This window comes from Dicentrarchus labrax, unplaced genomic scaffold (genome assembly GCF_905237075.1).
Source record: "Dicentrarchus labrax unplaced genomic scaffold, dlabrax2021, whole genome shotgun sequence".
Taxonomy (NCBI): domain Eukaryota; kingdom Metazoa; phylum Chordata; class Actinopteri; family Moronidae; genus Dicentrarchus; species Dicentrarchus labrax.
In genome coordinates this window covers 11,987,520-12,006,182 of record NW_026136718.1, presented here as the reverse complement: position 1 = coordinate 12,006,182, position 18,663 = coordinate 11,987,520, and the positions used below count along the sequence as shown (strand labels likewise).

Genomic DNA, 18,663 nt, shown 5'->3' with positions numbered 1-18,663 from the left:
GTCCTGCAAGCCCTTGTAGCAAAGATTTTTCAATGCAGGTTTCAGTGTAATGACTGATGTATAAATAATTGCCGGTGCAATTGAAGTATTGTAGTTAAAGGACTCTTACCAGTGATGCGCATATTAAACACAGATATGGATATAGATAGACAAACAATCAGACATGAGGAATCACACCATCACACTGAATCAGCAAATAATCACAGACTAAATGGTTTTCAGACAACATTTCTTTAATACAAAGTCAACATATCTACATACACAGTGGCTTTAAACCAATTATTGTTTCAGTTAGAAGTAACAGTTTGAAAGTGATAGCTCTTGGCCCTCATACAAAGGAAAAACTATTTTGCTGAGTTTGGGTTCTTTTTCATTTTGTCGGTACTGTTTATGTTCTATTCTTTTTGATGTCATTTTTTGTTAGTGTTGTTTTTTTGTTAGTCCCCCCCACCCCAACCCTTCCCGCAACATATTCCAGTAAATTTGGCGGCTGTTTTCAAAAGTCTAGCATCTTTACATGAAGTCAAAAGAGTAACACATTGCACAAGCTTCCAAAGACTTCCACGATTTCAGTTTTGGCATGGGCCCATTTTATCAGTCTTTTTGAGTTCCAAAAGACTTCAGTTCAGGATTTTAGTTCATTGTGAAACATCTCAAGGTTCCCACTGTTCAGAAATGACGTGCTGGAAATGTGAATTTGCAGCAAGTTTTTGGTTGTCTTGGTCTTCCCTTGGTTGCATCGCACTGCTCTGTTTCATTGAGTCCTGATTTCTTTCTGCATCCCACATTGACACATGGCTGAACAAAAACACACAGTATGGATCTATACAACACTTAAAAATGCAACAGGGAGAAAGTAAATGAAAAATGTCATGTTGCAACTGAACTATTTATGGCCTTTAGCATAGCTGTATTTGTCCGTGAACCAATGACATATATTTAACACCTTGGCATTTTAGGCAGTTGGACAGCTGGGGACCTTCTGGAGATTGGTGAGAAAAATTTAAGGGAACAAGAACATCTTTGGGTGCCATTTTCTCACAGAAGTTGAGAAATTAAGAATCTACACCTTTGTAATTACTTTTTTGTTCATTATTTAATCAGAATACGTTTTTAAACCTCTTTGTTGCTTTAGTGATGTTCCAAGGGAAAAGTGTGCTAATGCCAGGGCAGGAAAAAGTTCTTGTCCACATTGAAAAAGAGAATGTAACAAGACATTGAATTGAATTCTGATTACCAAAGCAAATGGTTAGTTGGTAGAGTGGACTAAGTTCCCAACCTTAGCTAAATTATACCAGCAGATCACTGATGCTGATTTCGAGTCTTCATTGAGGCTATAGGTGTGAGCTGGCTTGTTTCCCAGTTTAACTGCCAGCAGGGGAAATTAAAGGCAGAAAAAAGCAAGTGGTAATTAAAGACCAGGGAGCAGGGCTGGAGAAAGAACATCTCAGAAGGAGAGAAAACAGGCTTTACAAACACCAGGAAGTCAGATATGAGCAGAACCTCGATCTTTGTAATTCTGTTCCCACTTGAAGTATGAGATCTTGAGGGTCAAATGATACAAATACATATAATCTATATATTTGTTTATTTACAGGTATATTCTAGATCATATTGGATATCTAACAAAATGAATGACCACATTATGTCTGAAAATAATAAAAGTTAAAAAAAAAAGAGAAAGAACTTAAAGAATTTTCTTAAAAACTGTGAGGGTCATAGTCTGTACATGATTATACAAGGTACAGTATGTCAAGTTGGGCTGACATAGATAACAAAAAGTTCAGTTATGAAATTTTTGATTGATATTTTGTAGACCAGTTCATCATTCAACAGTTGCTCAAAAAAACAAAAGAATACTAATGCCTACAAGTTAATGATAATAAAGAATCTCAACAAGGTTTAAAAATGGCGTCTCCTCATCGGCACAGGATCTACCCAGGGGCAGAAGTTGAATTGGTGAGTGGAGGCAGAGGATTCAGGCATAGCGCTGACATCACCTCAGCTTTTTCTTAAGAAACACACAAGGTTTCTAAGATTACAAAACAAAAACAAAAACAAAAAAAAAAACACACAAACAAAAAGAAATTAATAAAAAGTCATCAAAAACATGAGCACTGGCTGGTATAAAAAAAGATGATGAGGAGAAAAATTTAATTAATACCAAGTTTCTGGATATATCTTTATATTCTGCATTTAAATATATATGCATGTGTGAGTGTGCAGTATATATGTACGCAAATACATATATGCACACATACACACAGACATGTTATACTTAACATTTCTACAGTGAAAAAATAGAATGTCTTTAAACGTAATATGAACAAATAAGCATTTCTCTTTTCCTGCTAATTTAAAAAAAATGTGATACAACATCTCTGTTAAAAAACTAAACCAAAAAGAAAATAAAAAGTCAACTATGTAATGTAAAATAAGTCGTCATAATACAACAATAATGTTTTCATAATGTTTCATAATGTAACAATAAGGCTTTTTTGGAAATAAGAAAAGATTACACACAGTTCTGTCCATCGCTCTTGTTTTTGTGCACACCCATCGGAAACCTTCACAGAATCCGTACACTCATCTGTACCAAAAGACTGATCTCAAAATGAAAACCTGGTGATCTCAAAAGCTTAATTTTTTTTTTTTTTTTATCAGACACATATACATTAGTGCGTCAAATCCAACCTGCAGTCGTTTTTAGAGTATTTGTTTCAAGTTTCTTTTCTTTTTTCTTAGGGATGTGCAAGTAACTTGTACCGAAGAATTTCATTATCACATCATGGCATTGAGATCCAACATGGCTGCCTGGTCTGGCTGTGGCATCCACAGAGACATCATCTATAAAACAGACAAAAACCAAAGCAACTACTTTGTTTATCCACCTTTTACCAAACACACATACTGTGGAACTAAAGGCCAATTTTTCAACCACATGAACGTACAGCTTTGTAATTGCAACAGGCCTCTGCCACTCTTGAGTGTCTTATACAATGAAATAGATGATTATAGAGGAGGCTGGAAAAAAAAAAAGGAGAGGTGGAAAAGACTGGTGGACGATGTTGTCATGTGGATGCACTTTCAGTCATGCCTGCCTGGGCGTGAGCGGTTAGCAGAGCTGGCATCTTTTGTTCGTCAGTTTCCTCTCCCTCAAGAGTCACACGTACAGCATACACGAGATAAGCAGCATGTTTGGTTTCGACAGAAAATTAAAAGAAAAAAAGATAATTCCTCATAAGACAAACAAGTTCAAAACAATGATGATGAGCGTTGGTCACTGTACACAAAGAGAGCCCCAACTTTGCGGCAATCCTTGTTTGGTTGTTCCGTTAGTTCCAAAGCTTCTCACCCACCAGATTTATCTCTTGTTCAAAATGGTGGATGTTAACACCGAAGCCCCATGATGCAATGGTTCCAAAGAGAGGAGTGATTGTAAAAAATCATGGGACACGGTTGCCATTTCTCCCACTTCGACGATCCACAAGACGACCGAACCAAATCTTCTTGTTACAGACAATGATTTCCTCCCGATTTCTCTGATGACTGAGACAAGAGCCTCCTGGGGCACTTTTTAAAATACACTGTGGTACTTTTCAACATCACTGTGGTTACCTGGCTTGGGATACTGATTTTACACAAGATCACAATTCATGAAACTAACTGATCTTAAGATATGTGTTGCTGCTTTCTTTTCCCCGACAACCACTGACAGTGCCTTCTCTGAGCTCTTAGCGCTTGAGAACAGGCAGTTATGTGATGTATACTTTAATAGTTGAGTGTTTTTCCACACAAATTATGCATATCATTAGTGGGACAGTGTAAAAAAACTCAAGGCTTATTTGATGCCAGATGGTAGTGTTCTCGTGCTAGTTGCATTTCCACTGTTTAGATTTTTTTGTCTCACCAGTTTGGGGAAAAGCCATTTGTGTTCACACAGGCAACCACAATTTCTGGATATCACTCACAAAATGTGTTGATAGAAATACTTGAACTCCCTTTTACAACCGGGCATATCAAAAAAACAAGAAAGTTACCCCATCTTGGCTACATCCATCTGCCTCTCATTGATTTTTGCTGTTGCCATCTCCTTCATTATCTGTTGCTTGTTACCGTTGTATCACGAAGATATTTTGAGAAGAGAAATGTCCACGAATGTTTACAATGTCCTCCACATTGAAACACTTGAGGTAAGGTAAGCAGTCTGACACTTTGATCGATTCCTGCCCCACAGCTTGAGCCACAGCGTCTGGTTCCTCCCCTGATGAGGATTTTCTTTTCTAGATGTTGGGCAATTTCATGAATTTCTCATGAAGAGTCTCTTAGTCAAATTGGAATTATTCTTAACTGGTTGGCTGGGCGTTGTCTTCTAAAAATCTACAATAGGATCCTGTTTGGTGTGTCTGAATTGATGATGGTGTTATCGTCGTCTGCTGTCGTCGTTTCAAATTTCAAAGTTTCTATGGCTCAGGAGACTGTTGAGGGGGGCGACAGGATTCTGGGGGAAGAGATGGCTTTTTACGTTGCATAGTGATCAAAGCTTCCTAAATACTCCAGAGCTGCGTGATAGCAGAATTGGTACTCATCCTGTCGGGAAGAAACACACAAAAAATATATCAGAAAATTATAATTTGCTATGATAATGAGAGAATTAACAACTTCTAATTAAAACAAATTACAGCACTTATTGAGGCAGACTAGGTCCTCACAAGACAATATTATAGATTAGATAACTGGTTTATCAAACATACATTACATACAGATTGAGACAGCTATATTATGGTGATTTTAATTTAATTAACTTGCTACATTTTTGGCACTTAACCTCCAAACTACATTTAACTATAGTACAATTACATGTTCCCCAAAGCTAGAAGCAGTGTATGTTTTTATGGGTGTCAGTGTGACCTCTGACCTCAGTCTGGACCATTGCTGGTCTCTGTGTCCGGAGCATCTTCACTGTCTGGAAGATATCGACCACGCCTTCATAACGCATTCGTTCCAGGACGATGCTGAGGGTGATGAAGACTCCAGTCCTGCCCACGCCAGCACTAGAAACACATAATGACAAATAAATGAATAGGGCCTGAGGTCCTCTCGTCCCTTACATGTACAGTATGTTACTTTATAACTAGCTTAGTTTGGGACCTGCAAAATAACGGTCTTCTGTAAATAATTTTGAAAGCCATATTTCCTCTAGAATGGATGTTATATCTACAATAAGAATTTGTTGTACAGCTACACATTTGGAGCTCTGAGTGCCTTAGAGAGTCAACCATTTGAAAACATTGATAACCAAAATTCCTGTGGCAGGGCAACGCAACAGTGACAACGGCAAGGACTGTGTGTCCATTTTCTCGTCGAACACAAAATAAGCGATCAAGGACACACACAAATCACACGCACAAACAACCAAACATTTTGTCTCCTTAAGCCCCTCCCATGTGTGGAAAAAGTCATCCTGCTGCTGCTGCTCTCCAGAAATACAGTCTGAGTCTTAACTCAGATCCTGAAATACTTGAGAGCTGCCTCTCTAAGCTGCTTTGCTGTGAAATGACTTCCACTTCACCAATGGAACAATAATTGATATGACAACAGATTTATTTGGGCTTCTTCCAGCCTCCGATGCTATTTTGTTGAGTGAAGAGTGAAAGGAATGGCTGCTGGAAGACACTTTTGGTTTGTGTGTGCGAGTGTCTGTATGTGCCTGCAAGTGTGTGTCTGTGGGGGAAGCTAGACTTAAGACAAAAGATGACTTATATCATTTGACAATAAATTAAATGATATCGAACACAGTAGTTATTGAGTCTAATCATGGAGAACATGCGACCACCCACTACCAACCCCCACGCCTCAGCATCTCTGAGCCCACCCAAAGCTTCTTCCAGGGAGTCGGTCACAGCTTGTCACATGGACTCTTAAACTCACTTAGAGCGCCTCTCTCTGTGTCTCTCTATGTCTCTCTCTCTCTCTCTCTCTCTCTCCCTCCCTCCCTCTCTCTCTCTCTCTCTCTGTCTCTCTCTCTTTCTCTCTCTCTCTCCAGGAAGATCGACTCTCCAAATCTGAAGGCTCGCCGAGCCGCTGCAGACTGAGAGGATTTGGTGTCCCCATTCACAGGAAGTAATCAGGCAATTAATGACAAAAAGCATGTGGGTCTATTAGATAGTGGATGAAGAGGGGAGAGGAGGAGTGAAGAAGAAAAGAGGGTGGGAGTGGAAGAAAGGAGGGCCGGGAGAATGGACGGGGTGGATGGAGGGGAAAAGAGAGGGAGAGAGGATTAATAAATAGACAGAGGGATGACGGACAAGGAAGGCCGGCGACAGAAGAAAAAAGAGTAAGAGAAAAGGAAGGCATAAGCTCTCCTCTTGGAGATGAAAAGCCTGAAGGAGGAGGGAGGGAGGTAGAGGAGGAGAATGATAGGGAGTAGCAAGAGGTAGTGACAGACAAAGAAAACCGACCAAAGCTTTTTTTTTTTTTTACATCACTACTCATGAGAAACTTCTTTCCCAAATTAGATATGTGCATTAAGACAAAGTGACACCTACTCTTAAAAAAAAAGACTTAAAAATTAACATTATTTATAAGGACTGCAGGTAACTTAAGTACCCGATTAACGGCACACAATTCTGATGATTTACTACACTATAGGCTGTAGAATTTCTGTCTTAATCCTCTTATGATGTTTCAAAAATCAAAGTTCACTGAGATGTGTCAAGGATGCTTTAACTGTGCATTTGGCAACTGGATATAACACAGTCACGTGACTCTTGCAGTCCAGTTTAATAGGCTGTGTGCCTTTTTGTCCATTACTCCAGTCCTGCAATTCCTTCTGCAATAACCAATCCTTTTGCTTTAAGACTGCTCTCTCCCTCTCCAATAACGGCCTCATAGAAGGGAGGAATAACTCAGTCTTATTGGAGCTTCCCTGACACATTGTACAACTCCCTGGGGCCCATTTGATGGCTAGTGACATCATTGCTTTTTAATACAGGGGAGGTAATGTTATGTTTGATGATGTCATGGCGCCTGTGCGATAAAAAAAAAGTGACACCTACTCTGTTCCAAAAGTAAACCATGTTTATGAGACAGCAAGGAAATTAACAACCATTGTTTGTTACCGCTAACATTCAAAGGAACAGTCATATCTCTAAACCTTTTTCTTAATGCCAATCAAACCATGAAAAAACATGTATAATGGATCACACACAGGTAAGTGTCTTTGTTAAAGGAATCCCTAGACATTTCTTTTTTTTCTTTAGTTGTCTTGCAGAGCGAAAACAGGCCTATCAAAGATGTCTATTGTCCCTCAAGGTGTATTGATGAATAGGAATATCTGAGGTCTTAGTGGTGACCACTACCAAAAAAAAAATTCAAGTTAATGCTGAAGGTTACCTTGGAAGCTACACCCGAGGTGATGAAAAATGCATCACGGAGCTATCATAAAACCCAAAAAGAATGGCTGTATCACTTCATGTGCCTCCTCTTTGCAAATGCCAAGCCGCATCTCTGCCTTATCAATTATGGAGGAGATGGGCCTGTGGAGGTGCAGAGGTAGTGTACTGCGGTGGCAAAAAGGAGAGGAGGGATCGTATCTGATGATGCTGTTGAAGCTACACCTCAGGAAGTGCTGTGCTGCAAAACAATAACCACCTTAAAGAAGTGATTTAATCTAGTCTTGATGCTTAAAGCCTTATATCTGTGTCTTTGGAGTGCAGTTTGAGGCAAACATGTTGCAGTGCCTGGAAATACGACATATCCCGCCACTCTTTTCAGCATATATGTTTTTTAACAAAAAGTACCATACATTTTGGATAAAAAAAAAGAAAATGTGGTGCAACATGACAGTGAGATGGCCCCTTACCTGCAGTGGACAGAGATCGGTCCATCCTGTCCAAACTGCTCCTTGGTTTTATGCACTTGGCCAATGAAATCAATGAACCCCTCCCCGGATTTGGGCACGCCTTGCTCAGGCCAATCAGTAAACTGGAACTGCCTTACTGTCCTGGACTGGCCATCCTGCAAAAATGTTGAAAAGAAAGTAAGGACAGGAGATAGGGATTGTTGATCATGTTATGAAGCATGAGGAGGCATAGAGAAGAGAGGGGAGGAAGCATATGTAAAGAGCGATGGAAGAGGAGATAAAGCAAAGGCAATGACTCTCTGGAAAAAAATGAAAATGAGTTTCAATCACACCCACCCACCCAACCCATACTCCTGCTAAGAACATAATGGAATTGAAGCAAGACTAATAAAAGGTCTATAAGGCAGTAAAACATACTAATTGTCCCTTTAAAATGAAATAGCATTTGTTAAAACAGCACAGATGAACGTACAATGTCACATACATCTTAGCAAAGAGGGACAGTGTGTCCTCTCCTCTCCCACCCCACTCCCCTACCGCCAACCCATTGTCTCTATTTTCTCCTCTGCTGAGTTTTTTGTCTGTGTGTGCCGCAACGAGTAGGTCCTAGTTAAAGCTAATCAATAGTGTATCTACCATGACAAGCGTCTTCTCCCAGACACCATGTTGAATAGGATAATCCTGCGATGCGATCGATAGAGCAACCTGATGGATGAGCGGAGCGATGGAGGTAAGAAGCAAGAACGAAGGACTAACGGAGGAGGTAGGATTAGACGATGAAAATTGAAAACAAAAACCCTGACAAGTCTGCTAGACAAAATGTCAATCTCAACAATTTAATCTTATATCGATTCTTATAATCTTGTTTTAGTGGTCCACTTGTTTCCAACGCAAACAAAAACATTTAAATACATTTTTACAATCAGTGAAGTGATCTGCTGTATTTTGAGTCTGGTAATGCAACACTTGTTTGTCGTGTCCTTGTCAAGAAAGTTCTTGGAGAATACATTTCTCATGAAACCGAGCTGAGTGAAGCATTTTTGCAGTTTGAGACGGGCTGCCTGCTTGATGCCATTAGCAATTAAGACAACCAGGTGTTCATTTCTCCAGTCGTTTCTCACTTCTCTGTGCAACAGACTTGAGTTTAGACATGATGTGTCATTCTCACACATTCTGGTCCCATTTGTTCACACTGCAAAGGCACAATTTGATTAATACTCAGTTGGCGAGTAAACTGGGATCTAGTTGTCCTTTTTGTTATCCTGCTATTAGATGGTGTAGAATTATAGACCCGGAAATTAGAGTAATATTGTCGAAATTGTTATAGAATACATGTCATTTACAAGAAGGGGAACTTCACTGAGAAATATATATTTACACCTTTGATACGATTCTTGAAAAAAAACTTGTTTGAGGAGCTTGTTTAATAATGGTAAGTTATATTCATGCACAGAGCCAATGAATTGGTAAATAGATGGAAATGTAACAATTAATGTGTATGTGATTGGCTTTATACTGCTAGAAATTTGGATTATAGCAGTTACAATTGTCTGCTGAAGTAGATGCATCAAGCGAATGGAGGTGCTCTTCTATTCTGAAGAATTAATCATACAACTGCGGATTACTGACTGCCCACACTGGCTGTTGGGTAAAAACAGTAGGTAATAGTAAATTTTCCCTGGTTTCAAGGTATTATTCAGCCTAGCAAGCACACATAATGGATGATTGGGGATGAAAATAATATAATGTATGGATGGTACAGAGTCCTGGTAACCCACAAAAATCTTGTGTAACAGGTAAATAATATATTTCTGTTATTTTACAAGTACGGGGCAAAATGAACTAGATGCGGGTGGGCAGTGGGTGAGAACAAAAATGTGTTATTTTTTTTTAGAGAAATCCAAAATGAAAATGACATCAGCTAAATATTATCAAGCCTAATCAGCCGCCAGGATTTTTTTTGTTTTGTGAAAGCTGCTGCACGAGCTCAGGTGCTGTGCCAGGAACCCATATACATTTCCAAGAACACAACTCTCAAACTGCCAAAAAAAGGAGGACTAACTCAGTTAGTGGTAAAGTCTGTGTGCCGGGACATAAGATCATTTGAAATTGTGTGTGGTGATGGATTCAGCAAACTGGCACAGGACTTGACTGACATCGGTGCTCAGCTGGGCCTGTGGACGCCACAGCATTATAGTGAGTGGCAACACAGTTGGTGATTGATTCAGCCTAATAGACTATGGTTAATGATGTATTTAAATTATTGTTTGTACATGTTACAGTTCTAATTGTGCAAGTAATCTGACTGTGTGTGTAATCAAGGGTTGGGACTCATATCAACAAAATATTTGCAAACCATGCAGAACTCGGGGAAGGTGTATCGAGAAAACACTACAAAAAAAATGTTCTAAAGCTTTCCTAATCTGTTGCTCTGTGTTAAAAAGACATACAACATACAGAGTTAATAATAAATGTGTTGACGTGAACAAGTACCTTAGGCTCTATAATCATCATGGGTGTTGTCATGGTAGCTGCGCTACCTTCTAATTCATTCATTCATTCTGATTTTTGCCACATGCTCTCCCTCCCACTGCTAGCATGCTATGGTTGCAGATGGTTACTGAATGCTGAATGTACAACACATGCAGCTATTGTATGTCGAAGGATATGCATAATCGGTCTATTTAATCCTGTTGCTCTAAATGTAAAGTCCTGTTGTCCTGTGTGCCAGTATGCACCGTGTTGTTCCTTAGCTGCTGATATATTTCTGCACCAATGCTGCCAAGATGTATTCACGTACATTTTATTGTACTTGACAAATACAGTGATATGGATTCTAATAAGTTAAGCTTGATGTACCGCCTCTCTTTGTACAACATATCATGTCTCTTTCCCTGTTTTATGACGCATTGCATGTTTTCTTTCTTTCGTTGCCATTGTTTTTCATCTCAAAAACATTTTGCCTCAGCAGGGGGATTAAAAGTGAAAGAGGGGCAAAGACAACAACACAATAAACCAGGCACGCCAAAGAAAAAGAGGAGAGAAAAAAAGGAAAATTTAACACACAACCTGAGGGCCCACACGGCGTGTCAAATTGTGTGATTAAATACGTGACTGGCTCGCTAGATGTGAGTGTTGAGGCGTGGAGTCTCTGCTATTACTGCGCAGAGGCATGCAACGTACGCGCAAATACACACACGCACACACACATTCTTAATCTTTCATATACAAACACATAAACATGCAGTACATCTCCGTAATCTATGGTATGTGGGGTAAAACCCAGTTACATACACCCTCAAATGCATGCATTTTCAGTAATATGGCGTTAAAAACCTACATATCTACACACACAGCAGCACATACGCTGCTTCTTAACAATTTACACCAACCTAATCTCCTCTTTTACACCTCCATATATCTTATCTTTACCATCATCTTTCTCTCTCTCACTCTCTCTCTCTCTCTCTCTCTCACTCTCTTGCGCTTTCTCGCTCTATGTTTCCTTAACTCTGATCATAAGCTGTGAATGCTTTGATGATTCAGCCCCTTTTAACAATACTCTGAAAGGCACCAACACTGACCAGTGCACTGGACAAATTGTATGTATGTGTGTTCACAAGGGGTTAAAACATAAATTGTGTAAATACCTGTGTGTTGAATGTATATGTTAAAAGATACAAAGGTGTGTGTGTGTGTGTGTGTGTGTGTGTATGTGTGTGTGTGTGTGTCTGTGTGTGAGACAGTATGTGTATATATTTGGGTGTGCATATTTGACCTGAGAATAGCAAATCAGTATGGAAATACCAACAGGATGACTGCTAACTAGCTGCCACACCGCCAAGGAAATCATTGGATATGTCAGCCTGTTTGGCAAAGAGAGGAAGCATTTTTTTTCCTGTGCTACAGTTCTGCTGCTGCTTCAAACTGTCCGACCTAATTGGACCAAAAAAGAAATCCTGAGGTAAAAAGATAACTACAGTAGTGTAGAGTAGGTTATAAACAGTTCGGGGCAAGAAAAGTCACTTTGGTTGTGAACTCATTAATATTTGAATGAAGTTACTTTCCACATTAAGTCATCCCGGTATCTTGTTTTGTGTGGAAACCCATCTAACCACAGAGCAAAATTACAATATCAAAGCCATTTTTTGAGGAAAGAAAATATGATCTACTTGTGATGTTTCTGTGTTTATGTGGCCTACTTTTCCTTAACCTGCTTAATCTCCTACATTTCCCACACTCCAGTGAAGGGTGGCATCGACAGTGCAATTGTGGAAATTACAGCATAATTTGCCACTGGATTGAATTGCGGTCTTTTGAGGTTACTGAGAAAGTGGTGTCTCTGTATACTGTATGATTATTCATGAGCGATACACTGGTTCTGTATTGAACGTCATTATAAAATGGAGAATTTATTGTAACTACTTCTTGCTCTTTGAATCTGAGTGGCTGATATTGAAAGTTTAATATATCCTAGTGATGTTTAAGACAACAATTAAGTACAAACTTACTTTTAGCTGTGTAGGAAAATAAATGGAAATAATACATTGTTTTTATCTCAGTTTTTTGTGTAACTTCCCAACTTTTTCCGAACAAAATCCTAGTAATTACTGTTACTAAAAATGTTCATGATTACACTGGTCTTTTTTGTTGATTGTTCCCACAACCAAGACCCTCAGGTATGTCTTACCCTGGCGTCCGTGACCTTGAACTCTCTGAGGATGTACTGAGGCATGTTGTATTCTGCCATGGGATCAACCACAAAGTACTGGTACCTGGCAGAGCGCTCTGCTGGCCAGTACTGGTGACACTTTTCCTGTTTGAGCAAAAGGGTAAACAAAACCTTTGTTAACATTTTATTTTCCTTTACTATTTGAAACATTGCATCAATGGATAAGAAATAACATAAATCAAATGTTTTCGGCCACGTGTGTTTTGTCCTACCCGTCCCATTTCTCTCAGTTTGGTCAACATGACTACAATAGTAGAGTTGTTCTCCCAGAGCATTCTCCAGAAGTCTTCTGTAGTCTCTGCCAGAGGGCCCTGTGTTGCAATGTAGGCCTTCTGTTGCCTGTAAACAGAAAACCATATTAAAGTCCTTTATGTCTACTATAATTAATCAGTCATTTTAAACACCACTGATGCAAATTCCTGTAGCAACACTTAAAACGTTCTTGCTGAGGCTGATTTTTGAGGAAGACAGTGATTTTACCTTGGGGATCGCAGAGACAAAAAAGCTATGTGTATACATTTGCTGATTGAATTAGGCATCTTCCTTTCACAAATCCCAATTTCCCTTATCTACTCTCTTTTATCTCCACAAAATGTATATTTAAATTCAACCTATCAGAGAGGAACATTTAACAATTCTGTCATGCATTATCACGTACAAGAGTTTTCCTGGCAATAGAAAAGAGAGTAAAGGCATCTATTCACACATGCCTCCTGCTTGCATGTTTCCCACCATCTCACCCGTCTTCCTACCTGTATCCATCAATGAAGCTGGAATTGATGTAGTCGGATCCTTCCAGGCCTCTGATTGGCTGCAGGCAGACGCGCGTGGTCTCGTACGGCATGATGTTGACCAGCCGATTCTTGAACTTGTTGCAGGGAAGGTTGGCACTGATGAAGCGCGACGTGTGGGCTTTGGAGTTGGCCAAACGCTGGAGAGGAAAGATGGAGAAAAAAAGAGTTAGAGTTATGCAAAAAAAAAAAAAAAATACAGAAGGAAAATTGTTACACAGGAAGTGTGGAATGAAAGGTACAAAGGGGGAAGAAGATGAAAAGAAAACGACTAGAAAGTGAAGTTGCAAAAGCCACGGTAGTTACAAAGACGTAAGAAGAGGCATGAAAAGAGAAGAGAGAGGAAGGAAGAGCAGGAGAGGGTGATAAAAGGAGGAGAGACGGGGAGATAAGAAGGGAGGGGAGGACAGGTGCGAGACAGATCAAGAGGAGTATATCAATGACAGAAAGTAATAAAGCAAACCCTGTCTAATCTGCTTTACCGACAATGGCGCAGCTTCAAACGGACATTGTTTATCAAGATTATATTTATCGGAAAGCAATTCAGAAACTTTATCCACTTTTGCTACTTGTGGGGTCCTGCAGGGTCAGATGTAACGATGGAAAATATTCCACACACCCAGAATAACAAGCCTCTGGATCAAGTCTGTACTAAACAGAAAACTCGTCTAAAAGTGGGTCACCAGTGCCTTTGATAATGGCAGTGTGGTATGTGTGCAGAAAACATAGACTCACACAGGAATGTTCAGAAAGACAAATACATACACACACACACACACACACACACACACACACACACACACACACACACACACACACACACACACACACACACACACACACACACACACACACACAGACATACAGACACAGCATAATGATCAAAATGAAAAGCTGTACTGCAACATCATCATTGTCATAGGGACCTCAGTGGGAGTTTGAGGGTCAGCAAGTCTTCCTTTTGGCTTCAATGTCTCAAATACGAATGTGTGTGTGTGTGTGTGTGTGTGTGTGTGTGTGTGTGTGTGTGTGTGTGTGTGTGCGTGCGTGCGTGCGTGCGTGCATGCGTGTGTGTGCGTGCGTTTGCCTGCAAATGGAAGACACCCTGATCAAATTGTTTAGGGCTCCTTTCAGACAGGAAAAAGCATGGCACACCGAAGACACAAGCAGCATAGCAAGAGAGGGAGGAGAGAGAGAGAGAGAGAGAGAGAGAGAGAGAGAGAGAGAGAGAGAGAGAGAGATGAGATGCAGCTGACCTCACTAAAAAGTAGGCGGGAATGCAGATTAAGTTTCCAGGTCTCTCAATGGTTGTCAAAATACACAAAGTGAAAGTGTTTCTCTTTGAATGGCAGCGTGAACAACAAACTCTTGTTCCCATTAGAGTGCTGTCCCCTCTCTCTCTCTCTCTAATTCTACAGCACCAGTATCTCTGTGTCAGTGGCCACTTGGATTAGGTCCAGCCCTTCTCCTCTTCCCTTGCTACTGTCCTCCCTTTGATCTGTGTTTCACAAAGGCACCTGGAAAGGCTTGAGGTGGCCTGGCAGCGCTAAAGAGGACCTCAGCTACACCACCAAACTCTGCAGAGGGTGCAGGGAATGGAGCCAAATCTGGCAACCTGTTATCCAAAAGGGCAGAGAAGCACCTAGGGTACTTCTGCCAGTTCCTTTTCCATTTTGAGTTGGAAGACTGGGAAGGTAAGATAATCTATATTAAGCATGTTTCACCACAACCGGGATAATCATATTTGGTGTTATATGTCAGAACATAGTGCTTACTAAATTGTGATTATTCTCATAACCCGCCCTAACCATAATCTTAAAAAACAATTCAACAATATGTTTTTAATAATATCAGTCCCTAGTAACCAATGCCTTGAGAAGTTCTTGCAAACTCTCATCATCATTTTTATTTTGAAACCGAAAAGCATTTTTGTCTCCTAGTTTGCATTTGGATCCCAATTAAAACTCTGCTACTGAATTCCAAATCATTCCTTTGCTATTTCATTTCACATCGGTCCCAGTAGCCCAGTAGTTCTTTTTTTGGTCTGTGTTGTGATTTGTGTACTGTATGTTGCTGAATACTTCTCCTGCATGGGGGTTATGTGCACAAATGTCTTCTGTGCAAGAATCTGTCCCTGAACATGCTCGTTATTTGTGCACATATGCCAGAAAGGACAAGTCTGACAACTTCATGACAAGTCCCTGTTCTCGGTTCATTCTCCCCGCTGAACTGCTGTGAATTCCACCAGTCATAGCTCAACTCTGCATGACGCCGCTTCCCACCTGAGAATGACAATAGCCTCCCACCCGTCCCTATAGCGCAGAATTCTGTCAAATCACTTCCTTAGTGCCAAGTTAGCATTCAGTCGTCCCTTTGTTCATTAGCCAAACGTTCCTCCCTCCACTTGCCCTGCCATCCACCTCCATTTGTCATCATCAAGTATTAATTACTTAGCTCCCCCACCCCTCCTTCACACACACCTCTCTTCTCTATCCTGACTGTAGTGTGGACGTGATTAATCCCTGTTTGACTCCTGACGCCAGCTCAGCATTATCCCTGTTACAGATGGCGATGGAGATTCCATAAACGTTGTGCGCCAGTGAGTAAAAAAAAAGGTCGAAACACACCAGCACTATTATTGTTCCTTGGCAGGGGGGCTGTGTTGGTGAATGGCGATGGGAAGATGATAGATGATTTGAGAATGAGCGTGTGTGCAATTCAAGGTCAGCAGATACTGACTGGAAGCTGAGGTGAGTTTATAAGTTGATGATTGTTAAGATCTTTAATGGAGATCTATGTAAACCCTGTGCCTGACCGTCTATCCTCACCTATTGCTTTGTCATGAATTTCTCTAAGAAAGCATACACTCTTTCTTTCTTGAACCTTAACTCAAATCCATGCTGCTTTCAGGCAGAATCCTTTGTCTTGTGTCTGCTAGATTAAAACCCAATTTCTTTGCTTAAGCATATTATTCCAAATCCTCCAAAATGAACATTGTGGCCAAACAGTGAGGGGCTTCAGTATTTTCATTTTCTACCTTTGCAACGTACAATTTAAATACTGTGTATCTGTAAGTGATTAAATTATTGAAGTGAGGCTCAAGAATATAAAGGAGATTTGCTATGAGATCCTATTACTTGGACGGCAGGTACAGTATAAAATGACAAATATGTGCAATGTAAATAAGGCTGCTTTAATCTATATTGTACTTACCTGGGGCTGAAAGGTATAACATCTTCTAGAGGTCTTTATTTCAAAATCTTAACTCTTTACTATGTTTTACTCTTTGTTCATTTTGTTTTCATTCTGTATATCTGAGCAACAAGCTGAAAGAAACATCGAAGCTGCCTCTTGTCTAACACCTACCTCAGTTCGTGAGAGATATACTGTAAGGATTTGCTGTAAACTGCATCTTCACTCGAGTACTCTCCCAGTTTCCCCAATCCGCTACAGTAATCATCAATTTTATGTCTTCCCCAGTCTCTTCATTTTGTTTCACATTTTCTTGCCAGAAAGACAACTGCTGGTCAAGAACAACTATATGTTTTGTTCAAATCGAAAAGCATTTTTTTTTCTAATGAAGCACACTGCTAATAATGATAAAGAGCAAAAAATTCAAAAGTTTTATTTGGTGCTTGTACTGTAAACTACTGGCAGTCTGTCTTGTAATTTACATATGAGACCCCAATAGTAGTTTAAGATAATCTGAAACACTTTGTCAGACACAGTCATGGGTTATTAGTGAAAAGAAGAATGTCTCTAAACTGTGTAAAACCCTGTAATTTTAGTTACAACAGTGTACTTAAGAAAGGTAATGAAGGAAATTGCATGTACCTTGAACTCTAGCTCCATGCCAGTGACATGTTCGCCGCTCTCCACCTGTGCCAGCTTCTGGATGTAGGAATAGAGGCTCCGGGCAGCCACTTCAGTGTTGCCGCAGGCCACCGCTTCCAGCAGTGCATCATGAATGAAGCTGTACTGGTCTTCTGTCTGCACCATGTAGTTCCTCTGTGAGCGCATCAGCGTCACGTGGCCATAAATGTCAACCGTTTTCTCGTGCTTGATACGCTCAAGCATGGCGTCGATGACGATGAAGCAACCTGTCCGACCGACACCCGCACTAAGGAATGAGAAGAAAGAGGAAAAGTAGTTGCAGACGTTTGTTTTTCTAGGGTCTTATCTTCTCAGGGTGCTGTGGATTTGAATATTCATTTTCTTAATTCTAAGTGCTTGTCTCATTTGTGTTGTAGGAATTGAACTATAATTTGTGGTAAATATTAAAATGAGGTGGTTGTGTGTGTCCAGTAATGCTTGTCGATTTGTGTTGGCATCACACTTTAAATAATTTAGTAGGTGAGAAAAACAAAGAGATATAGTGATAGCTAGAGAGGGAATACAGAAACAACTAAAAATGACAGACAGAACAACAAGAAGACAGTGATGGAGACTGAGCGAAGCAAGCTGTCAAAATTTTGTTTCATTGTGTAGTGCTTTGGACTCACTGAAGTCTTCTTATCTTGACAAAAAGGAAGGTTTCAATTTGAATAAGCCATTTGAAAAATGTTACTTGTAAAAGGAGGAAGGACTAAGGAGCAAAAAGGCAGAAGCAGGAAAGATGGGAAGGGATTACTGTGAGGCTTTTCACAGAGAGGCAAAAAAAGAGACAGTGGTGGAGAGAATAAAAGCACAGGAAAAAAAGGGATGCCTTAAAAAGAAAGATGATGTGACCAATGGAGAAAAAAAAGATGGAGGGCTGGTAAGAAAGAGACCATGTGTTTGTATAATGTGTGTTATATAATCTATAATGACAGCTGCACAGGAGCTCTGCCATTCTATTTGCTCATGGACATACACATGGACATCCAGCTAACCACAGGGGGCACATACAACTGCCCCACTAGGGCACACACATTCCTGTTGCATAAAAAGTTTTTAAAAAAGGCACTTTGGATCTTGGAGCAAATAAAGAGTATTTTAACTAACAACAAAGCGTTGGTACTGACCTGCAGTGAGCAATGATAGGTCCAGCGTCAGGCGGATTGCAGGTCTTCACCCTACGGAGGAAGGCCAGGAATGGGGTCGGGTACTCTGGTACGCCGTGGTCAGGCCACGCTGTGAACTGGAACTGACGAACCTCCCGCTTCTCACTAGAGCCATTCTGGAATAGGAAGAGTAAGGTGGGTTGGATATGGTGTTTGGAGTGACTGACCAACAGGTTTATTTGTGTCTTAAGAAATATAAGCACATATGGAGAGTATGCTGCTTTTGCTTAACCC

The 18,663-nt window shown here is 40.3% G+C and overlaps 1 protein-coding gene across 12 annotated transcripts in view; it reads right to left on the bottom strand.

The window, feature by feature from the left end:
- Positions 1-215: 215 nt before the first annotated feature.
- ptprsa (protein tyrosine phosphatase receptor type Sa) overlaps positions 216-18,663 on the bottom strand; it is a 234,709-nt gene continuing 216,261 nt past the window's right edge. For all 12 annotated transcript variants that reach the window (XM_051377403.1, XM_051377406.1, XM_051377407.1 and 9 more), the window contains 8 exons: positions 18,391-18,545; positions 17,222-17,507; positions 13,349-13,527; positions 12,809-12,935; positions 12,555-12,680; positions 7,865-8,019; positions 4,919-5,054; positions 216-4,590 (listed from right to left, as the gene is read on the bottom strand). In XM_051377403.1, the coding sequence (XP_051233363.1) occupies positions 4,522-4,590; positions 4,919-5,054; positions 7,865-8,019; positions 12,555-12,680; positions 12,809-12,935; positions 13,349-13,527; positions 17,222-17,507; positions 18,391-18,545 (1,233 nt within the window). In that variant the 3' untranslated portion in view covers positions 216-4,521. The remainder of the gene's footprint in view (positions 4,591-4,918; positions 5,055-7,864; positions 8,020-12,554; positions 12,681-12,808; positions 12,936-13,348; positions 13,528-17,221; positions 17,508-18,390; positions 18,546-18,663) is intronic.